Source organism: Carettochelys insculpta, chromosome 1 (assembly GCF_033958435.1).
Source record: "Carettochelys insculpta isolate YL-2023 chromosome 1, ASM3395843v1, whole genome shotgun sequence".
Taxonomy (NCBI): Eukaryota; Metazoa; Chordata; order Testudines; family Carettochelyidae; genus Carettochelys; species Carettochelys insculpta.
In genome coordinates, this window is record NC_134137.1 from 332607621 (window position 1) to 332632508 (window position 24888).

General features: G+C 42.3%; 1 protein-coding gene across 1 annotated transcript in view; it reads left to right on the forward strand.

The window, feature by feature from the left end:
- The window catches only part of CFTR (CF transmembrane conductance regulator), a 164300-nt gene that overhangs the window by 121678 nt on the left and 17734 nt on the right, over positions 1-24888 (forward strand). The window contains exons 22-23 of the mRNA XM_075005183.1: positions 11339-11581; positions 14225-14380. Coding sequence (XP_074861284.1) covers positions 11339-11581; positions 14225-14380 — 399 coding nt within the window. The remainder of the gene's footprint in view (positions 1-11338; positions 11582-14224; positions 14381-24888) is intronic.

The window sequence follows — 24888 nt, forward strand, 5'->3', positions numbered from 1 at the left end:
TTTTGACTTTGTAAAATCCAGTGTTACAAATTTGACTTTGATAAATTCAACCTTATTTCATAGTATAGACATACCCTGAATAAAAAGATTTTGCCAAGTATGCAGAAAGTAGAAGACCCTGCCTTTTAAACACCAAAAGGCTGGACCCTAATTTAATAAAAGTCTTTCTAGGAAGGAAGCCTCATTCTTCAAAATATTGCATCAGCACTTATTAGCATATTGCTAGTGAGCTATAGACCATTTACTGAGCTGGTCTGGACTCAAAAGTTACTCACCATTTGATGGATGTTTGGTGTGTCTGAGTTCCAATTCACAACTCATAAGCTCACCATCGTGCTTTGCACTAAGTGGCAGACCAACAGCTGCCCAGAGATTCATGGGACCCAGAGAAAGAAATAGACCTGTTATTCACAAAGCAAATTTCCCCGTCCCCTAACACAGCAGGGTAGACTCTTGCCCTGCTGCTCCTCTGGAACAAACAGGCAGTTTCATTTACTAGGACTGTCAAGTCAACACTTTCATTAACCAGCGGCCACATGATAGTTCTTTAAGATAAACTTTGGAGTTAAGTGCAAGGTTATTTGCAGTAAATTCATGAACTGTCCCAAGAGGTGACACAAAAACTTTGGCAGTGTAGACTGGTGACCTAACCTAAATACTACTGATATTTGCTAAAATCCCAAAACACATGTACAGATTTATTGGAGCATAAACATCTGATGAACTGGGTCTTTGCCCATGAAAGCTTAAGCTCCAAAAAATTTGTTAGTTTATAAGGGGCCACAGGACCTCTCTTTGTTTTTGCAGATACAGACTAACATGGCTACCCCTCTGATATAAACATACATTTATGCACTGCAATAAGTAAAACAGCACAGCAAGTTTTATATTGGTCAACCAGGAATGCAGATATAAGGAAAGCTTGAAAGAACACACGCAGTTTGCTCCCCCATGTTAAGTGGCATAGAGGGAAACACAGGATGGATGTTACAGCAAAGTACCAAAGAAGAATCCCATATAGAAGCGGATTTCTAAGAACGTATGTACTAAGATGCATCCTACATATGCATCAAGATGCCAGTGCAAGCAATAAGTGGCGGCACTATTAAAGGTGACAGTCAGTGACTTTATGTCAAACTTAATATTTTCCCTTTACAAATCTCTATAAGAAAAAGCACACTTCAGTCCAAATTTCAGTATTAACTAGTATGAAACATTCCATTCCTGGAATTCAGAGCATTACCTCTGGTTCCAGACACATACTGGAAACCTTAGCAACTAAACTATGGGTGCCCACAGGATATAAGGCCAGCACAAGGTATGAAATCTGAGAAAAATGATTGTGCCCTACTCATCCACACCCTGTCTGATGATCAATAGTTTTTTTCTGCATAGCATTAAGCTGTTGAATCAATGTTCCCTTGTGTTTCCTGGTCATACTTCAGATGACCTCAGCCAGCATGTTTTCCAGGAGATGATACATTGCAACATCACAAATGAATACCATGCATTTCTGCTTTGGGCTGGGTATCATCCCTCTTTCTAGAAGGAAAGACTACAGGCATTCAGAGATTAATTCTTTTATCAGTTAGTCTTTCCATTTTCTGTGACTTGACAGGACAGACATGTACTAATTAATTCTGACATTAAGGAGAGGTTCAGAGAGACAAGTTAAATTAAAGTGTAAACATTATTAAAATCTCAATTAAAAACAATCAGGCAAGACTAAAAATAGCATGTTATGCCCTGAACATTTTTAGCACTAAGAATTAAATGTACTGTGTGTTTCTGAAGCTAAAGTTTAGAAATCCAAAAAACAGCAGGTAAGTTGATGACTAGGATAACAGACAAGGAGCCTGCTCTTACACACATTTGGTCACTCATAATGATTGAGGTGGAGCTCCTGGATGACAAGGAAGAATAACTATTTTTGTAAAATGTTATTACTATTTATACACCAATGCTCACAGGTTTACATCATAATGCAACTCATAGAACCAGCCAAGCCATAGTCTGAATATTCTAAAATATTAAATTCTGTAAAATAACTGCACATATGTTGTAGCTGATAAATCTTCCAGTAAGTGTCTCAGGCAGAAAGATGAAATTATGTGTCTTTAGGCAAAGCTCTTTGGCCAGAAGGCTTTCTAGCAGATTTTATATTCATATGTAACAATAGCATTTTATGGCCATTATCTCCTTAGTAGTTACGGTGGCTTATTTCCTTGAGGTAAACTACTATAGATTGATTCCTTCTTATCACACTTACAGTAAGTTCCAAAGAGCTCAATTACGTGCACCAGATTGACATCTTTTTCTCAGATTTGCAAATTCTGTCTCTGTCTGTCTGTCTCAGGCTGGCAGGTTAAATTGAATTATATCTTTCAGTATCAGTCTAAATTACTGTGGTGTCATTTTAAAGAAAAGACCTATAAATGATCAGTGATTATTGTTAAACTCAATTAATTAACTTTTTTCTGTTGAAGAAATAACTTTGGTTGACAAATGTAGAGAAAAAGAGACTGTCCAACGTGTCTGGGACCCAGAAGATGTTATGCAGAGGCCTTTCTTTAAAACATAAAGTAGATTTTAGAATGTTACTATTAAGTCTCTTGGGTTTTTCATTCCAGTAAATGAATCTGGAGCACTTGCCTTTGTTATAGCACTAGCTGCAATTCTGTACTTTCCTTTGGTTCGCAGAGTGCATATCCCCTTTTCTGGGTCTCTAAACCCCCTCCCCATGCCTTCACCTCTTTCAGAGTGGCATTTTAGGATTCTCTCACTCTTAGACCAGGCCCTCTTCCACAGCAGATCTGATTGGCTTCAACCTTGGCAATATTTTTCTTTGGGAGGCATGATCAATGGTAAATTCAGTGACCAACTTTCGCAAACAACGAAGTGGAGTTTAATTATTTGGAACAGAGCATAATATCAGACAAAAAAGACTTTTTAAAAAACAAAAAAGGCCTACACGTAGCTCTCTCTTACCAGAGGTTTGCCATTGTCTGGAAGTTTAGAACAGCTACCTGCTTCAGGCCACCGAAACAGGTGTTCATGGGTGTTAGCATGTTCCCCACAAACAGCATCCTGACAACCATCTGGCCTCCAATCAGGAAGAGTCTTCTAAATTCTTTTCTGTTGTCCCTTTCATCTGTTCACTCCCAGAATTGGCAAAGTTTTATAACTTGGCTGGCCTCAGGGAAGAAGGTTTGCCACAGATAATAGCTTAGGCTGTCTCTCTTATTGCCCTTTAAGTGTTTACCAACAAGATTTTTATTTGGAGCCATTGTTCCATCTTCCTGCTTATTCTGTTTTATTTTGTTCTATATAAGTTTCTGTACCATGGTCATCAATGTTGTATCTGGGCACGTTCCAGCAGAGCACAAAGCAATATGACTACATAAGTCACATGTTTGCTCTGTTATCTACTCCAAGGGTGGTGTAGTGTGTGGGGTGGAGTAGAACCTCTTCCAGTAGTAGGGTTCTTTTGTTACAAACGTACTTGTTGAAATGAATAGTAACAGAGGAAGCCGTGCTAGTCTATACACTATCAAAACAAAAAGCAGTCAAGTAGCAGTTTAAAGACTAGCAAAATAGTTTATTAGGTGAGCTTTTGTGGGACAGACCTACTTCTTCAGACCATAGCCAGACCAGAACAGACTCCGGCTATGGTCTGAAGAAGTGGGTCTGTCCCACAAAAGCTCACCTAATAAACTATTGTGCTAGACTTTAAAGTGCTACTTGACTGCGTTTTGTTTTGTTGAAATGAGTTTCTACTGGAGGACAGCAACGAAGGGTCCTGTGGCACCTTATAGACTAACAGAAAAGTTTTGAGCATGAGCTTTCATGAGCAGAGACTCACTTCTTCAGATGCGCAGTGAGTCTGTGCTCACGAAAGCTCATGCTCAAAACTTTTCTGTTAGTCTATAAGGTGCCACAGGACCCTTCGTTGCTGTTACAGATCCAGACTAACACAGCTACCCCTCCGATACTGGAGGACAAAAGGTTATAAGAAACGTAGCTGCACATGGAGAGGAAAGTTGTGAGGTCTGTGATAGTCCTTAGCTCCTGGGGCATTCCCCAACAGATACTAACATATAGATACAGTAAGTATCCCATTAACCAAAGGTATCCATAGACTAATTAGCCCAATAATTACATCCGATATAGTATCCAGAAGGTATTACAGAGCAGTATCCTAAATAATTACTGAGCAGCTCCATGCCCTTCACAAGCATATTAGTGCACGCAAAGCTGCTGGAACAAAGAAACTAACTAATATCTCAAAAATACTTGATTCTGTTTGGAATAAAGCATTATAAAAATAGCAAAATTTTTGGAGCTCTAGAAAAAATAATTGTAATTATAAAAACAATGTATGAAGTCTTCTTCAGTGTAGTCAAAATTGGTGATAAATTAAGCAACTGGTTCCAGCCAAAGTTTGGTGTAAGACAAGTGGACATGAAATCACTGCTTTTCCTCATGTTCTTAAACTGGAAGGTAAAAATGTTAGATGAAGGTTAGAGGTTATGATGATCTCTAGGTAAATTCTTTAGTTTAGGTAGATGATGCCTTACAGATGTCAGACACATTTGGATTAATGATGATACTCTCCAGTACCTTGGACAAGTGACATAGTTGACTTGGACTTAGAATAAATGGCAAGATGACAAAGCTTGGCAGGGTATGGGAGGGGCATAACATAAACTAGGTCTGTGCAATAGGTGAGTTAAATTTGCCTTCCACTGTTAAGGCATACAAGGTTTGGATATTCATCTTCAGAGCTCGCTAACTCCCTTTGCCTTTTTGCGTTACTTAAACATCTACATGTCCTTTGTTCCAAACTCTTTCTCAATGTGAATTTCTGCTGTTTAGTCATATAAATTCCACTCACTTCAGCGGGAACCATTAGGAGTACCCCAAACATAGACATTGGTCTCTTAAGCTAGTTAGCAGTTGCAGTGCTTAAGTACTGAAATGCCTAGCTTCTGGATGCCTAGAAAAGCAGAGGAACAGCAGTGTGATGCACAAAGCCTGTGTTAGGTGCCTAGGTTCCCTATATAATGCATGGTGAGAAAGAGGCTCTTGGGAATGCCACCCAAAGAAGCCAGCATGCTAGGCAAGGAGCTTCCTAAGCTTGCATGTGGTAGTTACTGACAAGAGGGGTGTGTGGTAAATCAATCTCCCTCTCAGAGTTCAGAGCCTAAATCAAGAGGCAACCATCTTTGCCGGTGATCCACAGACAGGAACCCCTTTCTAGAGCTACATCTATACTAGAGAGTTGGGGTTTTGTTGACAATACTCACGGAGCATCCACACTAAATATGAGTTCTGTTGACATACTATCCACAGAACTCAGCACTTTTGACAACAGGCTTCACCCTCTCCCCCATGAGCAGAACACCTTTCTCAACAGAATCTGTGGACAAAAAAGCCATGTGGGCACTCCAGGGGTCCTCTGTTGACAGACAGAGAGTCCAGATCACTGGGCAGCCCTGTTTGGTGTGCTTCCAGTTGGCTGTTCTGTCAACAGAGCGGCCAGATAGCCCGGGCACTCTATGTCAACATAGTGGATCAACGGAGCAATCTGCTTTTGTGTGTGGCCATGATCTGTCAACAGAAGTTTTGTCAGAAGATATCTTCCAACAGTAACGTCTGTGGAAAGATTGCTGTAGCACACATATAGACTAGGAGTCGTCTCTTTCACTTGTCAGGTGAATGCATACCCATTGGGCTCTGGGATACTTTGACATGAATCTCCTTCAGTGGCTCCTGTTGCTGTTTTAATGCTAACCAAATAACTATCAGTTGGGCCAGAAAAACCGTGGCTAGAATACTCATTTGAGAAGCAGGAGACCATTGTTAAAATGTCTTCTGCTAATCAGACAGAGCAGAGATATGAACTGGTGTTCTCCCAGGCTGAGTTATCTTAACTACTAGGCTCTGCACCCAGACATTTTGTGTGGCGCTAAGCTACCTCTGTGCTCATCTGCTGGCTTGGGTATTCCTCCACCTATCTTCCCAAGGCTTACGGATAGCTCCAGGAGTTAGGCAGGAGATACTGCCTAGAGGACTTGTGCATTACAGTGGGTGAGAAGTTGGACATGAGTCAGTAATGTATCCTTGTAGCTAAGGAGGCTAATGTCATATTTGGCTGCATTAGTAGGAGCACTGCCAGCAGATGGAGGGAAATTATTGTTTCCCTTTATTCAACACTGGTGAGGCCACATCTGTACAATTGTGTCCAGTTCTGGGCCCCCATTACAAACAGGATGTGGATGCATTGGAGAGAGTCCAGCGGAAGGCAACATAATTGATTAGGGGGCTGGAGAACATGACTTATGAGAAGAGGCTGAGGAATTTAGGTTTATTAGTCTACCCAAGAGAAGAGTGCGTGGTGTTGGGGGCGGGGTAGAGGACTTGAAAGCAGCCTTCAACTACCTGGAGGGAGATTACAAACAGGATGGAAAGAGTCCATTTTCAGTGGTGACAGATGACAGAGGGAGGAACAATGGTCTCAGGTTGCAGTGGGAGAGGTCTAGGTCGGATATTAGGAAAAACTATTTCACCAGGAGGGTAGTGAAGCTCTGGAAAGGTTACCTAGAGAGGTAAGTCCCAGCTTGACAAAGCCCTCGCTGGGATGATTTAGTTGGGATTGGCCCTGCTTTGAGCAGGGAGATGGACTTGATGACCTCCTGAAGTCTCTTCCAACCCTCTGATTCTATGAAATAACAGTGTGCATGCTCAGAGGCAGAAACATAGTTGACTAAGGAACTTGTACTCTGAAAACTGTGGTGCTGAGTTTAGGTGTTTACAGGGTTAGGCAGCAGCCAAGAAGAGGTTTTGTGGATTCCAATGATGCCTAAAATTATGAGTGAAGTGTCTAAGTAGCTTTGTAGATCTGGCCCTAAGTTACCAAGGCTTTCCATTATTTTCAGGTCATTTTTTGGCTCTCTTCCCAGATGAATTCACATTTATTATATTATACTTATGTAGATTTTGGCCAGTAGTGACAGATAGTATCATTTACAAGGATGGTATGTTTTGTTGGTTTCTGGCAATGATGGAGAACAGTAAGTCTTTGACCAATTTTTTTTTTTAAAAAGAATGTCATGCCTATGCTTTACACTTCTCTGTTCCTCTTTTGCAGAGATACTGTTGAAACCTGCAAACTGTGTTTTTATTAAGATTGTAAAGGAGTCCTTCTCCTTTGTGAGACTTTTAGATTATTTCAGCTCATTTACTTTTAAGAATAAATAGCAAATCTTGGCAATTGTTACAATACTACTAGTACTTCATTTTTCAAAAGTTTTTGCCGCTGTGAGAGTTAGAAAATTAGTTTATACCGATGGTGCTTTCATAGAAAATATAATTTGCCTAACTCCAAAATTAATTAAGTATAACAGGAACAAGATATACCAAACTTACGCGTCATTCATACTGAAACATCCAGAAGTGGGGAAACAATAGGTTCATATCTATTTCAATTCTCCAACAATCAGTTGTTAACAAGAAGCAGGCTATGAAGTCTTTTCAGCCTGTGACATGTAGCAGTAATTTGCCCTTGCATGATGTGTGTGTGTGTGTGTGTGTTCAGAATGCTTACCAACAGTATCAAGCTGATACATGGCATATCTTGTTGTATAATGATGGTTTAAGAGGATGGCTTAATACATTTATCACCCTTAAAATTTCTTTCATAGTAATCTCGTGTCTGGGAATACTATAGGGGTGCCCATTTTTGGGAAAGAAATCCCTTCCTAAGGGCTTTGCACTTTCACAAAGGGCTTGTCTACATTACCACCTTCCTTCGAAGGAAGGATGGTAATTAGGTTGTTGGGAGTTTATTAATGAAGTGCTGCCATGCATAGGCAGCACTTGTTTAAGTAAATTCCCCGCCATGGCAAGTTCAAAGTACTGGCGCGTGTCTAGCCAAGGTGTAAAGGGACTTTGAAGTTGCCCCAGCACTTCGTAGTACTGGCGGGTGAGCCACGGCTAGACGTGTGCCAGTACTTCGAAGTTGCGGCGGGGGCTGGAATTTGCTTAATGAAGTGCTGCCTATGCACCACAGCACTTCCTTAGTAAACTCCCAACACCCTAATTACCATCCTTCCTTCGAAGGAAGGTGATAGTGTAGACAAGCCCAAAATGGGCTATGGAGGTGAGGGCGGAAGGGAGAATACATGACCAGCCACTTTTAAACAGTAGTCCCATAATAAAATCAGCATGGCTGCTGCTATTGCAATTTGGAGCATCATTCCAGCTGTATGGTTTTAGTGCCACTCAAATCTGGCCTGGCTACCCCTCTGTCCAGATGAAGGGGTAACCTGTTCAATGATGACATGACCTGGCTTATGGAGTCTGCTCCTATAGAAAGGAGTGCAGGAGAGTCCACTGATGCCTAACAGTGCCAGCTGTGGGTAAGAGAAAAGGGGGATTCCCTGGCTGAGGAAGACCCAGAATACTTCTGAAAAAATGGGGCAGACACAAAATTATGAAGATATGAAATATTTTGGTAAAGAATCAGTTTTTTTCTATTCTCCCTTTTATGTCACATGGTAATAGTTGTGTTTAAACTACGATCCGGAGCTCAATTTTCATGATCTCTTTATGCTGAACCCTTGGGCTTCCAAACACCTGACCCTACCAAAAATGTCAATACAGGAGTGCTTCACTCATTGTATGGGGTATTCCCTGATGTGAAGCTCTATGACTTGTGTCATCCTCAAAGCATCTAAACTCTTCCACCTGGAGATCAATAGTTGTCTAGAGCTTACTTATTTTGCTTCAGGTACCTTTAACAGTGGCATAATACATTTAAAAATGCACCATATCTTAATCATGCAAGAGTAAAATGCCAACTTTAAATACACATAAAATAAAGTGACTGAACAGACCTCCTTTAAATTTGGGTAGTATTTTGACCCTTGGTGACATATAAACAAAATAGCCAAGGCTGATATTTCTAGCTTAATTTTCATTTAATCAAAGCATGACACTTCAGCACTGACTCTATAAGGAACATATTATTGTCAGGTATACGCAGAAATGACTGAACATATTTGATTCAAAGCTTAAAAAAAGAGACACCTTTGAGCTGAAGTCACTTGGATTATTTCAGTCTCAAAATGAATGTGAGAAAATTACAAGCAACTAACCCACTCCCAAATTATAATATAAGCTGGAATTCTCAATTTAATACACCAGGCATTAGCAGTAACTGCTATAACATAATAAGTTATATTAAGTAAATATTTGGATAACAACTGAAGTATTAGAACTGCTTGTGAACTTTGAAAGGAAGACTGCAGTGGAGTAAGAACATGAGATTCTCTGTATCAGTGTAACGAATCCAGTTCCAATATCCACCTTTGGGCTGTAAAGCTTCTAACAAACAGCAGTGTAAAGCACATAGCAATAGTTCTTCCTGAAGTCAAGGTCACGTGGAGGATTTTAATGGTGAGTCGCTTCCAAATTCTGCCCCATTTGTGGCAACAAAATGAAAAGCCACTCACGTTTTTTGCAAATCTTTTAGATATCGTCATCCAGCTCCTGTCATGCTTTGACCAGCAGTGAAATAGATCACAAGAGCGATGTATAAATCACTGCCAGTAGTTTTCAGTGTTCAGACCTTCTTAAGAACATTTGTCAGAGGTAACAGAGAGTTAGCCATAACAGTAACAGAGAGAAAGCAGTCCAGTAGCACTTTAAAGACTAACCAAATAATTTATTAGGTGATTAGCTTTCGTGGGACAGACCCACTTCTTCAGATCATAGCCATACCAGAACAGACTCAATATTTAAGGCACAGAGAACCAAACATAGTAATCAAAGTTGACAAATCAGAAAAATATTATCAAGGTGAGCAAATCAGATAGTAGAGGGGCAGAAGGGGTGAGGTGTCAAGAATTAGATAAAGCCAAGTATGTAAAAGAGCCCCTATAATGACCTAAAAAATTCCCATCCTGGTTCAAACCACATGTTAATGTGTCGAATTTGAATATAAAAGACAGTTCAGCAGCCTGTCTTTCCAAAATAGTGTGAAAATTCCTCTTCAGTAAGACACACACCTTCAAGTCACCAACAGAATGGCCTGCTCCATTAAAATGCTGGCTGACTGGTTTGTGGATTAGAAGTGTTTTTATGTCTGTTTTGTGCCCGTTAATTACTTGTTTAAGAGAGTTTGAAGTCTGTCCAATATATAAAGTATCTGGGCGTTGTTGGCACATGATAGTATATATGATGTTAGTTGAGGAACATGAGAATGTGCCCGTGATTCTGTGAATAACCTGGTTAGGTCCAGTGATGGTATCTCCAGAATAGATATGTGGACAAAGCTGGCAACGGGCTTTGTTGCAAGGAAAAGTTCCAGGACTGGTGTTCCTGTGGTATAGACTGTGGTTGTGGGTGAGAATCCTCATAAGTTTGGGAGGTTGTCTGTAGGAGAGAACAGGCCTGTCACCTAGGGCCTTCTGGAGTATGGCATCCTGATTAAGGATTGGTTGTAGGTCTGTCAGTTAGTGTTTCAAGCGGCTTGCTGATTTAGGTAAATACCCCTCCATCAGGTAACATTATGAAGGTATTCTTTGCGACCATAAGGACTGAAGATTTATTTATTATTAAACTGAAGACTGGATTTTGAAGCAGGAAGGAGTGCTATCTCAACAAGACACTGACAGCCAGCATAATTCAGCCTGGTCTAAGCTCCCTGAACCATGAGTTTTGGTTATCCTCATCTTAGTATGGACAGCTGCAGGCATAAAATTAAGTGCCATAAAACTTCCCACCGACTTTATACACTGCACAGTTGTACAAAGGTATGGACAGTTTCTCAGGCAGAAATTTTTAATAAATGTGAATGTCTTATGAACTTTCTGCTGTACTTGATGTTAGAGTTGTGGCAGTTTAAAATTTATTCTGTAGGAAAAGGTGTCTCATTGTTAGGTGAGCCAGCATTAGTCAAGGAGAATCACTCAGGACAGGACTCCCCCTGCAGGAGAGGCAAGAGTTTAGGACTCCAATACTGTGTCAGTAATTATACTCTCTTCTAATATGTTGAGGCTCATCTAGGATTCTCAAAATACTCTAGAAAAGGTACAAAGCATTACTTTACCCATAGCTTAGGTAACTGAGACATGGGCATGTCATGAAATTTACCAACTGTTACTAACATAATCAGGAGCAGGATCCAGGGTTCTCCACAAAAAGTCCCATTGCTTTAAACATTAATTCACAGGATTCCCTACTACAGAAAAGTAAGTTTTGTAATGGGAATTACTGCTTGGCTGAGGTATTCAGAACAACTTCAGTGCTGAATTTTTGTTGCTGTTGTTCCCAGATGCGGTCTGTAAGCCGAATATTAAAATTCATTGACATGCCAACAGAGGAAACAAAAAATACTAAGCCACCAAAGAATGACAAACTTACAGGGGTCCTCGTAATTGAAAACAAGCATGCAAAGGAGGAGAAGCCCTGGCCATCTGGAGGTCAAATGACTGTCATGGATCTCACAGCCAAGTATGTTGATGGAGGAGCTGCTGTGTTAGAAAACATTTCCTTTTCAATAAGTCCTGGACAGAGGGTGAGATATTGTTTTGTCTTTTTTGAACTTTGATTAAGTTTATCCTCCAAAATCCCATCAATGAGACAACAGAATTACTGAAGGGTTAGCTGACTAATAGATTTCTAATGGATAAAAACATGAAATAACTGCACCGACACAGGGTAGTTATCTAAATCACTAAAAAGGAATGAGGTTTTCCCTTTGTTCTTACTAAGAATGCAGCTGTGATATTATTAGAAACAGGTAGCGGAATGAAGGGACAAAACAGCTCAGAGCTGCTAGAAATCCTGCAAGTAGTTACAGCTCAGTGAAGTATGAAAAGGACTTTTTTGGGGGGGGCATGAAAGTAGAGAGCATTGATTACATATTTACCTAATAATTCACCAAGTTCTATTCCTGCACTCACATTTAGCTGTTTTCTCTATTTGTGCTCTTCTGCGTGTGGGGGGAAGTTTGCTAATAAGAGATTTTTGGGGGCAGACTGACCCAAACCTAACAGGGCGCAGAAGAATACAGTATGGCATGCCAAGGATAATGCATCACTAGCCCAAGCACTCAGAGGAATGTAAGCACTGAACCTCTCATCAGATGTATAAAGCATACTGGTGTCCTGAAAAGGTGATACAAACATTCAGCTCACCTTCACAGACTATTAAGCCTAGATTCAGGAAAGCATCCCTTTTCAAGAAAGTTCCATTGAAGTCCAATAATGATAGATTTAAGCCCTGTCCTGAATCAAGGCCCTAATGAGGAAGATACAGACAGTTTCAACCATGTTTCATGGTTGAGGAAACAGAATGGTTAAGTGATGTTTCCAAGGCCACACAGTGGCCGAGTCTACACTAGCCAAAGGCGAAGGCCACGGCACTTCGAAATTGACACGGCTCGCCGCTGCGCGGCTCGTCCAGATGGAGCTCCTTTTCGAAAGGCCCCCGGCTACTTCGAAGTCCCCTTATTCCCATCTGCTTATAGGAACAAGGGGAGTTCGAAGTAGCCGGGGTCCTTTCGAAAAGAAGCCTTGTCTGGACGAGCTGCCCAGCGGTGAGCTGCCTCAATTTCCAAGTGCTGTGGCCGCCCGCATGCTAATGAAGTGCTGAATATGTATTTCAGCGCTTCCTTAGTAAACTTTGAAATGGCCATTTGCATGGCCATTTCAAAGTTTTTGGCTAGTGTAGACATGGCCAGTGAGACAGATCTCTTTAAGCTGCTATAGAGCCATTGGCTTCCATGGAATTACTGTACATTGATTTACACCACCTGGGCACATTGGGGAGCTGAAGATTGGAACTCAGGTGTCTGACTTCTTTTAGTGTCATCCTCTGAATCATAATCCCTTACCAGCTGGAAAATTGATTAATGCTAAAGGATAAGGAGAAAGAAAGATTTTATATGTGTAGTAGAGAAATAGGAAAAAGCTGCCTTGCAGATAGAACAAGGATTCCTTTCCAAGCAGTTTTGCCAGAGAAGTTTTAGAGGCTTTCCCTTTGCTGGAACTGATAATGGCTCCAGAAGCAGAATGAACTTTAAGCACATCACTATAATTTCAGCTTGCAGCTAAATCAGAATGATTCTTATGGAGGATAACAAAAACAAGTGTGAGAGGCGGGAATCTCTGAAGAGAGGCCAAGCATTGACAGTACTTTTCAGCTCAATGGTAGCAGCAGTTGACTAGCCCTCCCTCCTCTCTTAGGCTCAGGTTTGATGCTGTGTTGGTCACATTACAGGGAGGGCCAACAGGATATGTCAACCACTTCACTTCCAAAAGTGTGTTCCCCTCTACCAAAGCAGCCCAGGCTCAGCTGCACAGCATTAGCTGTGAGAAAATATGCTACAATAAAAGCCATTTGTGTGTCAATATTTGCCAACTGTTCCCACAGGTATTGCCAATTTTAAGTATAATGGATAAGAAGAGGCAATCTTCAGTTCCACTATGCAAACTATTTAAACAGCTACCACTGTTTTTAGGAAGTAACGGGGCCTTCTGTGGTGGCATAATGCACAGAACGATGTGCACCTGATTATAAGAAAATTAGGGTCTCAGTGGTGTGGCCCTTCCTGTAGGATCAAAGTTCCTTGTTAAATGGATGTTATGTTATCTACAGTATTTTATCAGCCCTGCTAAGTTATGGAGAAAGCAGACCAGGCACTGCCACAGTAACATAGCATCAGAGTCTGATGTCACTGACACCAATATCATTGAGGAGCAAAGTCATGAATGTCAGTCAAGCTACCCCCATGTGAGAGCCACCTTAACAACATTGCTGAAATACGATGCATGCTTATGTTCATTTCTTTGAATTTTCAGATCTTTTCTGAAGGGGGATCCTAGACAGAACAGAAGGAGAAGAGCTGTGGGGAGAATAGGGAATAAATAAGGGTAACAGAGGAGCAAACTCATGCTCTTTGGCTAAGGGCAGAGGGGCAGATTTTCCTTTTGGGTAGCTAATGAGGTTACGCAAAAGTCAGAACAGAATCTGGCCCAGTGTGTCATATCTCTGCTGTGGTCCTTTACTTTTCCCAGAAACAATGGTAATTCACATAGGAGCCTACTAAGTTCTGTGTGGGTTTGTTCTTCAATTCTGGGGCTACCTTGCTTTGTAGTTCATGCATGAGCCATAAGCAAGGCTTCTCCATTCACTCTGAATTATTTTAACATTGCAGGTGGGTCTTTTGGGCAGAACTGGGTCAGGGAAAAGCACTTTGCTCTTTGCCTTTTTAAGGCTGCTGAATACAGAAGGAGATATGCAAATTGATGGAGTCTCTTGGAACACAATCAGTGTGCAGCAGTGGAGAAAGGCCTTTGGAGTTATACCACAGGTAACGATCAATGAAGTGACAAGATTTTAAATAAGGTTTTTCCCACTGTCATACCAGATACATTGAACCTAGCATTAGTTACTTTTGCTTGAGAAAAATCTAAGCCAAGAACAAAGGTGCAGATTCCACAAAAAAGCAATGTGTAGTTCTTTTTTGTAGCCAAGCTCTGCCTTCCACCAGCAGCTTGTTGAAGCTCTCATTGACAGTGAACTGCTAGAAATGGAAAGGTATACTACCTGCAGGAAACAAAAACCCCTGGGCTTCACAGCCTGCCTTACAGCCATTTTTGTTCCATAATGTATTAGTGCCACTTGCAGAAAAGGAAAACTATTTGATTTGATTTTTGATGTCACCTATTGTCTTTTAAAACCTCTCTGTTATATGTAAATGAATTTGAATTACAGTTTTTGCACATTTCCCTTAGCAAATCAGTAGCCATACTGCCATTAACTTTCCTCTCACTTTAGTGTCCTGGGCTCAGTTGAGGGCAGACTTATATCCATCTGCAGCATGGTTCTCAGCCTTTCCAGAGTACTGTACCCCTTGCAGGAGTCTGATTTTTCTTACCTACCTTCAAGTTTCACCTCACTTAAAAACTCCTTGCTCACAAAGTCAGACATAGGAATATAGATGTGTCCCAGCACACTGTTGCTGAAAATTGCTTACTTTCTCATTTAACCATATAATATAAAATACTTTGAGCTATAAATATTGTCCTTACATTTTAGTGTATAAACAGTCAATTGTATGAAATTTAAGTTTGCGTTGACTTCGCTAGTGCTTTTTAAGCACCCTATTGTAAAACTAGGTGACTTATCTACAGGAGCTGATGTACATGCCAGAAGATATCTAATACCTCCACAGGTAACCCTGGTTGAGAACCACTGCTCTGTGGTACTACAGCAGCCATTATCGTACTGTCTGCATACTTGACTATAGTAATGCATTTAGCCTCAGCACATCCCTGTAAGATAGAAAGTACTAGCACTTTACAGATGGGAAACTGAGGCTAAGAGATACTAGGACCCAGGTTCCTAAGGGTATTTCCACTAAAATCAAAAGAGGTTAGGAGCCTAAATACCTTTGGGGAACCTGAGACTAAGCAACTGGTCTAAAGTCACACAACAAATCTGTAGAGGAGAAGAGAGTTGAACCAGTAGCTCCAGAATCCCAGGCTAGCATCATCCTTTGCCCTAGCAGGCTGCCTGACTGGGAAGTGAATGTTATTTGGCAGTCTGGAGTAAGTAGAATATAATGCATTAGAAGTGTAGTGATTGTTTATTGTAACAGAAGAGGGAACTATGGCAGATTAAACATCATGCTTTTTATTGTATTGAAGACAATTCTTAGCCATCTGCAAATGTTGACTCCGAAATTGTTGTTCTGACATCTTTATGAATTGTGGAAGCTTTATGCTACATGACTTTTCACTTACATGCAGGATTTATTGTCAGTTCTTACCCAAACATTTGAGGAAAACAATATAATTAAACTGGCAATAGACTACAGTCTTACCAGATATACACACTATCAGAAGGCAGAGAAATAAAATAAGCCAAGTTGCAGCTAAGTTTTCTGAACCAGAAGGGGGATTCACTGAGTAGAGGGCAGGTACTGTTTCCAATATCACCTGACTTCATGATGTGGGTGCTATAGTTTTCCCTGAGGACACTGTAGGAACTTCAGTGTTTGCTTCACTTTTTGGCCAGCACCACCTTTTGGAGCAACTACTTCTCCCCAGCAGAGAGAGTTTGCAGCTGCTTCTAACTGCTATAACCTTGGTCCTAGTACTTTCCATCAGTAGCATTAACCTCTAGAGTAAGCTGGACCCCAGGGTGTTCTAGCCAGTTTTTCTGACTGTTGCGTCAGTGTGTAGAGTACGTACACTGCATGCCTCCCTAGCATGTGTATCACAGGTGTACAGATACTGACACTTAGATGAGCGAAGACATGCCAAAACCTTTGTATATTTACCCTACACAGCTCATTACATATGCAAGCACTGCCTCCTCCAACACTCCTATTTGTGGAAGTGTCATGTCCTGCTACCAACCTGCCCCCAGAGCCCTTGCTCATCGCAAAGAAAGATGCCAGCAATGGGGAAAAGCTCTGGCAAGAAGGAGGCAGCAGGGAAGGGCTCTGGGAGATCCCTGCTGTCAGAGCCTTTCCTTGCTACCAAAGCCTTTCTCTGACACACATGGCTACACACTACAGCCTGCTTCTCTCTGCAGCACGTAGCTATATATTCCCTAGGTACCGCTGCAAATGGTATGCAGTGTAGACTTAGCCTTAGTGTTACATCAGTATTTGCTGGGATAGCAGCTGAACAGGAGAAACACTTTCATAAAGTTGTAAAGATGGAGGGATTTGAGACAGGCTCGGTCACAGAGATCCCCACGAAAGCTCATGCTTCAAAATATCTGTTAGTCTATAAGGTGCCACAGGACTTCTTGTTGTCTTTAGAGATCATCTTGAGCTTGTCACTGGATATGCTGGAATACCACTGAGCCCACCCACACGCTCCCTGGCTTGCTCCAATAGGCCATTTCTACACAGGCCACTTCCTTTGGAAGTGGCATGCTAATACACAGAGTGAAAGATGCTAATGAGGCGCGGATGCAAATTCCCCACACCTCATTAGCATAACATCATGTGATTTGGAGTCCGGAAGACTGTTCTTCCGGACTCCAAAATGCCATGTAGAAGCGTGTCCCCGGGGGGGTGGTTCTAGAAGGAAGTCCTCCTTCCAGAAGCCCCTTCTTCCCGAAAATTCTCAGGAAGAAGGGGCCTCCGGAAGCAGGACTTCCTTCCGGAAGCCTCCCCAGGGCTGCGCTTCTACACAGCATTTTGGAATCCGGAAGAACGGTCTTCCAGACTCCAAATCACGTGACGTTATGCTAATGAGGTGTGGGGAATTTGCATCCATGCCTCATTAGCATACTTCGCTCCGTATATTAGCATGACACTTCTGAAGGAAGTGGTCTGTGTAGAAATGGCCATATATCCCCCCCTAGGGCAGTTGGCCAATATAGCTATACCAAAAACTGCTTTCTAGCCTTCTTTCACATCCCTAACACCCTTTTTCTCTCTTGCTTTCTGGCCTGCTCTCTACTGCCATCTGTAACTCCATTGCGCTCTCTCCTTTCTCTTTTGCATAGCAGCACCACTTGCTACCCGTCTCTGACTGGTCTTCCTGAGGGAAGGGAACATGTGAGCTGAGTAAAAAAGGTGCATGTCAACCAAAAAGTCACTCAAAGGTTTACAAACTTATTAAAAAGACACCTACTCTAAGGCAGCACATCTAAATTGATAACAAAGTAAGAGGAACCACAGAAAAGTGTCAGAAACTTGAGTTTCTTGAAGTTTAGTTCATGTTCTCCTCCCGCCCAAATCCCCACCACCTGCCCCAAACCTCACTCCCATCCACAGTGAAAGGTAAAGGGGTGCAGCATGGTCTCAGGGTTGGAGGCCTCGACCCTATGCCCAGCCTTGCCCCCCCATACTTGTGAAAGTAACAGACCCTCTGAGTACCATTGTTTCTCCACCAGTCAAACACAATAATAGTAATTATGCCCCTGTGACAGGGCACGAGATCTGTGGCTGAAAGGGACAACTGCTATTATCCATGTTTTGTGGTAGCACTTCCAGGCTCCATGCTGGTATCAGAGTTCATGGTGCTAGGCACTGTACAAACAAGTGTAAAGCTGTCACACCCTGGTCATCAACAGCTGGGATTGAACCTAGGACCTTAGGGGCTAAAGTCCTCAGCCTCTACTGCATGAGCAAAAAAGCCATGTGGCTCTCCACTAAGGCTATAGAATAGACTTCTTTCACCCTTCTCAGTGGCCTCATTGTTTCCATCCAGGGGCTGAACAAATTTTGTTATATGTATGAAGGCATGTGTGGATCTGAACCACCAATAGAAACACATGCTGCCCACTGTGGGTGATCTGCTAATCAGCTGAGCTGCACCTGACAGTGGGAGAGTCAGGTGCTCAGTTTACAAGGTATACCTCAGGGTTAGACAGTTGAGCTCATAAGACATAAGGCTAAAAAGACATAAACGTAGGGAACAAGTTAATAATGAAGGTGGGCATGAGGAAGTAGCTTTAACTGTTATGGGAATTCCAGGGCAAAGTGTTATTAATAAAAGCTTTTCCCTGCCTGTAGCCAAGTACGATAGAAAGTGCCAATGTAAAACAAAAGGTGATTCCACAGCTATTAGCAAAATACAACAGACTGAGAGGACGTTAGTTGTATAACCTGCTCCTCCACTAGCCAAAAACAAAGGCTACTTGTTGAGAGTTATACATTAAGACCTGTTTTACAGTTCTTTTAATGTGGACTTTTAAAAGAGAACCTAGTGTCAAAAAGAAATTTGTAGCCTACTAAATTAAGTTGCCTGTACTGCCTGGTAGGGGCTCCTGTCCTCAAGGTCCACAGACACTGACCACTTGCTATGAAACTGCACCTTACAAATTCCCAGAGTGAAATTACCTCTCCTCCAGTATCCTCCCCCCAGGAGAAAAAACATTACTTACATTGCACAGCATCGTCCACTAGAACAAAGAAACTTTTGTTCTGTAGCCTTCATCTGAGAACAGGGGCAGGGAGCTGTTTATCCCCTCCCTGGAATCTGGCCGACAACAAACCACAGATGTTCAAAAGTCCCGGTGAGAGCTGTTTGAACAAGGCATGAGCACTGAGGGTGGGGCTGGGATTTTTCTACACTATTGATCACCCCATGACAACCTTCCCTTCTCCCACCCACCATCACTGCCATTTCTTAAAATACAGTTTGCTAATGGAAGGCCTCAGTTGCTCCATGGCACACCTTTCTCCAGGTGATTGTCCATGGCTACCCTTGCTACAGAGGAGGGTTCCAGCAGCAAATCACTCCAGTGACTCAGATAATCAGTATGGAATAGCTTCCCAGAGGGGAAGTTTCTTCTTATCCCTCACTTGTTATTGGTTGGCTTTTGCCATAGGGATAGACCCACCAACAGGAGTTTAAAAGGGAAGCTACCCTGGGACCCAGTGATTTAAAAGGGCTCATGGCTCCCAGCTGCTGCCATGACAGTGATAATGGCAACAGCTGGAACTCTGGGCCCTTTAAATTATCACTGGTGCCCTGGACAGCGTTGAAGTGCTGCTTGTGGGGTGCTAGCCCTTAGCTCCACCCCTTATGCCTAAGGCACCCTCCCTTCTGGGGGGCCGAGAGCCACCCCTTCTCACCTTCCACCTGAGGCCAGGACGTGGTGAAGACTGTTGGCCACACTGCCTGGGAATTTGTACCTGTCTAGATAATTTTTTTGAAAACCATAATATCAAGCAGTAACATGGGTTATCTGGTTGTTTGAAGTATAGTCACAGTGTATAGAGACCCACCTCATTATTCTGGAGAGGCTGACGAGCCCTCCTGCAGCAGCAGTTACATTAGATGTATAGGACTGCCCATTTATTAAGAGTGGGCAGTCATGTCCTGCTTCAATGTAAGTAAGCTATTTTTGTGCACTGTCATTCACAGAAGATACATCTCAAGGTATTTGACTAAGTTAAATAAAGAAATGGCCCCAGAAACTGCACCAGTGTGGAACTCAGCATACTGTGAGGTCAGCTTCCGTTTCTCATTAGAACAAAATGAAGAGAAGCCTGAGAATAACATTAAGGGGCATAAGCGAGGACAGCATCATTGCCTGACATGCAGAGAGTGAGGCCTTTATTCTGATATTGTCTCAGTCACAGAGATCCCCACAGAAGCTCATGCTCCAAAATATCTGTTAGTCGATAAGATGCCACAGGACTTGTTGTTTTTAGAGATCCGCTTGAGTTTGTCACTTGATATGCTGGAATACCACTGAGCCCACCTACATGGTCCCTGGTGTGTTCCAATACTTCCCCCGTAGGGCAGCTGGCCCGTCATATGTGAGCATGATGGCGTATGACAGGCCCCTTGGCAGTGTGGTATAGCACATATGATTTAAATGTCCAATAGAGTTGTCAGAATTGGAAAATAGTTTAAATATACTCTGTGAGAATGCAAGCTAAGGAGATGACACCATTTGCTCTCCCCACCCCCCCCACACACACACTTCATTTTGTAGGGGTATGTCTACACTTCCATTCCTCTTTTGAAAGAGGTATGCAAATTAGACAAATAAAAATGCAAATGATGTATAAATTTGCGTATTTGGCACCTCATTTGCATATTCTAATTTCAAAAGAGCTTCTTTCAAAAGAAGAAAGCCAGTGTAGACGCTGCTCTTTTGAAAGTAAACCCATCTTTGAAAGAGTAGCATCTCCACTGGCTTTCTTCTTTCGAAAGAAGCTCTTTCAAAATTAGAATATGCAAATGAGGTGCCAAATATGCAAATGTATACATCATTTACATTTTCAGTTTGCCTAATTTGCATACCTCTTTCGAAAGAGAAACGCAAGTGTAGACACACCCAAGGAGTTAAGAAGGAAAAGTGACATTTACCAGTTTCCAGCTCACATGGTGGTTTGACTTTTTAGTATTCAACTTACTTTCTTCCATGTTGCTTTTTATATTCCTGAGACCATTTCCTTTCAGAGTTCATAGCCAGGTCTATTACACAGGGTTTCAAGTAGCCGCTGTAAAACACAGATAGCTGAAAAGTGTAACTCCCCAGACACTCACAGCAAGGGTTTTGCAAAGTCTGAAGTCTTGCAGTGGATCCAGGATGTCAATATTACAATACAGTTGGCTATCGCCTGCATTAGATCCGTGTGCAGAACTCCTATGGAGTTCAGGAGCTTCATGTGCAAATGGAAGGCAGCATATATGGATTGTTCCCTGCTTTGAGAGCTCAGTCTTGCAAGGGGCTTGGAATCTCCTGTTCCTGGCAAGAGTCATGAGAGAAGAGGACTTCAGTTTCTTTAAGGATTGTCCAGCACCTTGCAGAACTAGGCACTGAAAAACTTGCAGAAATCCCTACCATTTCAGTGCTATTATGTTCCAATTCTCTGCTGTAAATATTTAAAAACAGATGAAAGCATTCACATGTGCCTGTGAAACCACAACATTTAAACTTTTGCATATGAAAACAAAAGGATTACCCTCAAGTTGAGAAATCACATTTCCATCTGAAAATATATCTGGTCTCATTATGGTAACCTCAAAGGTGACTGAAAGAGAAAAAGAAATCTTTCAGTTTGCTTACTTTCTTCCCTTGGTCACACCTTATGTTTAGTCACTTTCATTGTTTTACAATGGAGCATAACAAAAAAGCAGTCCACTAGCACTTTAAAGACTAATAAAATAATTTATTAGGTGGTGAGCTTTTGTGGGATAGACCCACTTCTTCAGACCATAGCCATACCAGCACAGACTGGCTATGGTCTGAAGAGGTGGGTTTATCCCACGAAAGCTCACCACCTAATAAATTATTTTGTTAGTCTTTAAAGTGCTACTGGACTGCTTTTTTGTTTTGATAGAATATAGACTAGCATGGCTATATCTCTGTTACAATGGAGCATGCTGGTCCACAAATCCCAAACTTGTGTGAGCATGGAAGGGTTTGCCAGAAGATGCAGCAAAGCTGCAAAGAAAAATGGATGAATATTGCTGACCAGCGGATGATGATCCCATTTTGCAGCAACATATAAAGTTCTGCAAAGTGAAAATAAGGGTTCCACAAAAAAAAAGTTCCGTTATGATAGCTGACTCCTCTGCGGCTCCCTGCCCTGCCACTGCTGAAACAGTAGAACTGAATTTAATTGGTTCAATGGCCAGCAGGGTGGTGGGAGGGATCAGGCTGTAAAACCAACTAAACTGAGTTCTACTGTTTCAGCAGTGGCAGGGCAGGGAGCCACAGAGAGCCCCTCATTTGCCTCGTGACCTTAGCGGCCACATCCCACTGGTGGGCATGGCTTGGTGCACTGCCACCAGTGGAACACCTCTAAACCAGCTTTCCTTCCACTGGGCACATGTGATCATCTGGCATGAGCCCCTCAGCCAGCGCCGCAGATGGGTTAGTCCCAGGGGGCCAGTTTGGGGCTGAGATGGGGTAATCCTGGGGGTAGGGAGTAAAGCTTGGGGATGGGGGTGGATTTGGGGGCTGAGGGCTGATACAGGTAAAGCCTGGAGATGGGGGTGGGTTTGTGGGAGGGGCGAGTAGGATAGAGCCTGGGAATGGGGTTCTGCAAAATTATTTCGAGTTTGAAAAGGGTCTGTGGCCAAAATAAAATTGGGAAACATTGATCTGGGCAATAACTGTAGCTGTATGCACAAATGCCAAAGGCAGCAGTCTGGGAGTTTAACCCAAGTTGAGGGTGGTCAGAAGGCAGCTTAAGACTTGGAGCTGAAAGCGAAGCCTAACAGTAAAAAGGAGCATGTTGCCACAGCACAGTGGTCTGCAAACAGTAGGTGCGAAGGGAGCTGCACATGGGACACCTGAGAGGATAGTGCAGCAGGGAGTCCAACACTTTGGACTAGTCTGATGCTAGAGTCTGGTTTAGGATTTGTAGGTTGCTTTTCTATTGTCATTAAGTACTTGTAGCTAAGGTATTGGCACCTTTCAGTTTCCAGAATTCCTAGGAAAGTACAACTCTGTTGCTCACATATGTGTGCAGCGTCTGAAGGGCTTATCACTTTAATCTCTGACACAGCACTCCACGCCAAGTCTGTGGTGCCCCTTACACACAGCCAGACAAGGGGAGTTCTGTGTAACAGCATTCAGGGATATTGTTTAGAGGGGTCAGTTATTGTGCTTGCTGGCACCCACCACCCCACCTACTGCTACTGTAGCAAGGGACTAACTTCGAAGTTAACTAGGAACTAAACTTGAAGTTAACTTTAACGTTAGGCACTACATCAAAGTAGCCAGCAGAGAGTCTACACACAACACACTTTCCCCCTAATTTGAAGTCTTTACTCCACTCCCAGGAATGGAGCAGTGCCTTACTTTGAAGTTTAACTTCGAAGTAGGGTGTGTGTAGACTCTCAATTTCGAGGTTGCTTACTTCAAAGTTGTACTTCGAAGTAAGCAACTTCAAAGTTATTTTTGTAGTGTAGGCACAGCCTATTTTTGCTATATTTTATCTTGAAACTTGATAAGATGCCAGTTCTGACTATAAACTATAAATCATATCATCACCTTGTCACTATTCAGCCAGGGTTATTTTTGTACTGGTAACCAGGATGCAGAAGGGTCCCTATCTATCACCAGTCCCCTGACAAGTCTGGTCCCCATTTCCTGGGGTTTCTTGGTGCCCTTATAAACCAGCACAGAATATTTTACTAGCCAGCTGTTTCCTAGAATCATCTAACATTTCTAGTGACTGCTACTTTTTCCTGTATCACATAGGCAGATTGGAGCCCAGTTAAAAACACAATATCTACACAGTTGAGCCCTGTATAGGTAGTAAGGCACTTGAAAGAAAGTAATGTCTTGATCAAATGTGCAGGAAGCTGCCAAAATCCAGGACAATGCCACAACTCATTTGGTGATAACCTGCACTTTTTTAGGTACTGTACTTTAAGAGTAAGACTTTTTGAAAGCAGCATTAACAGGAAAAAACAGCACTTGCAGAACAAGATGATACTGTGCTTTGTGTAGTGCTGCACTTAGGAAGGCATGCTGGTTAGCGAGGGGGATTAAGTGTTGAGGTGGAAAGGGGACAGTTTGGCGCTGTGGGGGGTCTAAGGCTGGTGTCAATTTGGGGCTATTTTGTGTTTGACCACCTGGACCACGTAAAAATTTGCTGTGACCCCTGATGAAAAAAGATTGGACATCCCTTGTCTGCACAACACAACCACTATTTCAAAATAATTTCAAAATAGCGGTTGGCTTATTTAGAAATTGGTAAAAATCATTCTGTGAGGAATAACATCCATTTTGAAAAAAGCCATAGCGTGTCCAATGGCTCTATTTTGAAATAGGCACCATGTGTGTAGACACTATTTTGAAATAGCTAAGTGCTATTTCAAAATGTATTTCGTACGTAGTAGTGTTCTTTTGAAATAAACATTTCCAGAATCACTTATTTCCAAGTAAGGCTGCTGTGTAGATGTACCCTAGGACTCAGCACTGGTTTCTCATTTTTGAATAGCATCAGTTTATATAGCAGAGACACATTTGTGATAGTCCCAATTAAAAGATTTCAACTATTTAAACACAAATCAAAATCACTTTGGAATTCAAACAGAGGCATCACTATATAGTAGTTCCCCTCTGGGGTAGCCCGAGGCCTGCAGTACAGTTGCCAACTTTCTAATCCCAGAAAGCTGAATGCCCTAGCCTGGCCCCTTGCCCTGCCCTCTGCATGCTGTATTTCACCTTCATATGTGGCCCGCTCTCAGTCACTGGGGCAAGGAGTTCACATGCAGTAGCAAGGTTGGGAAGGCTCTAAGGGCGGGGGGGTCACTCAGGAATGATTCTAGAAATGAAGAGTGAGAAGGCTTCAGGCTGTGGCAGGGAATTGAGGGAATTGTGGTATACCCTGACTTCAGCGAAGCTTTTGATACAGTCCCCCACAACATTCTT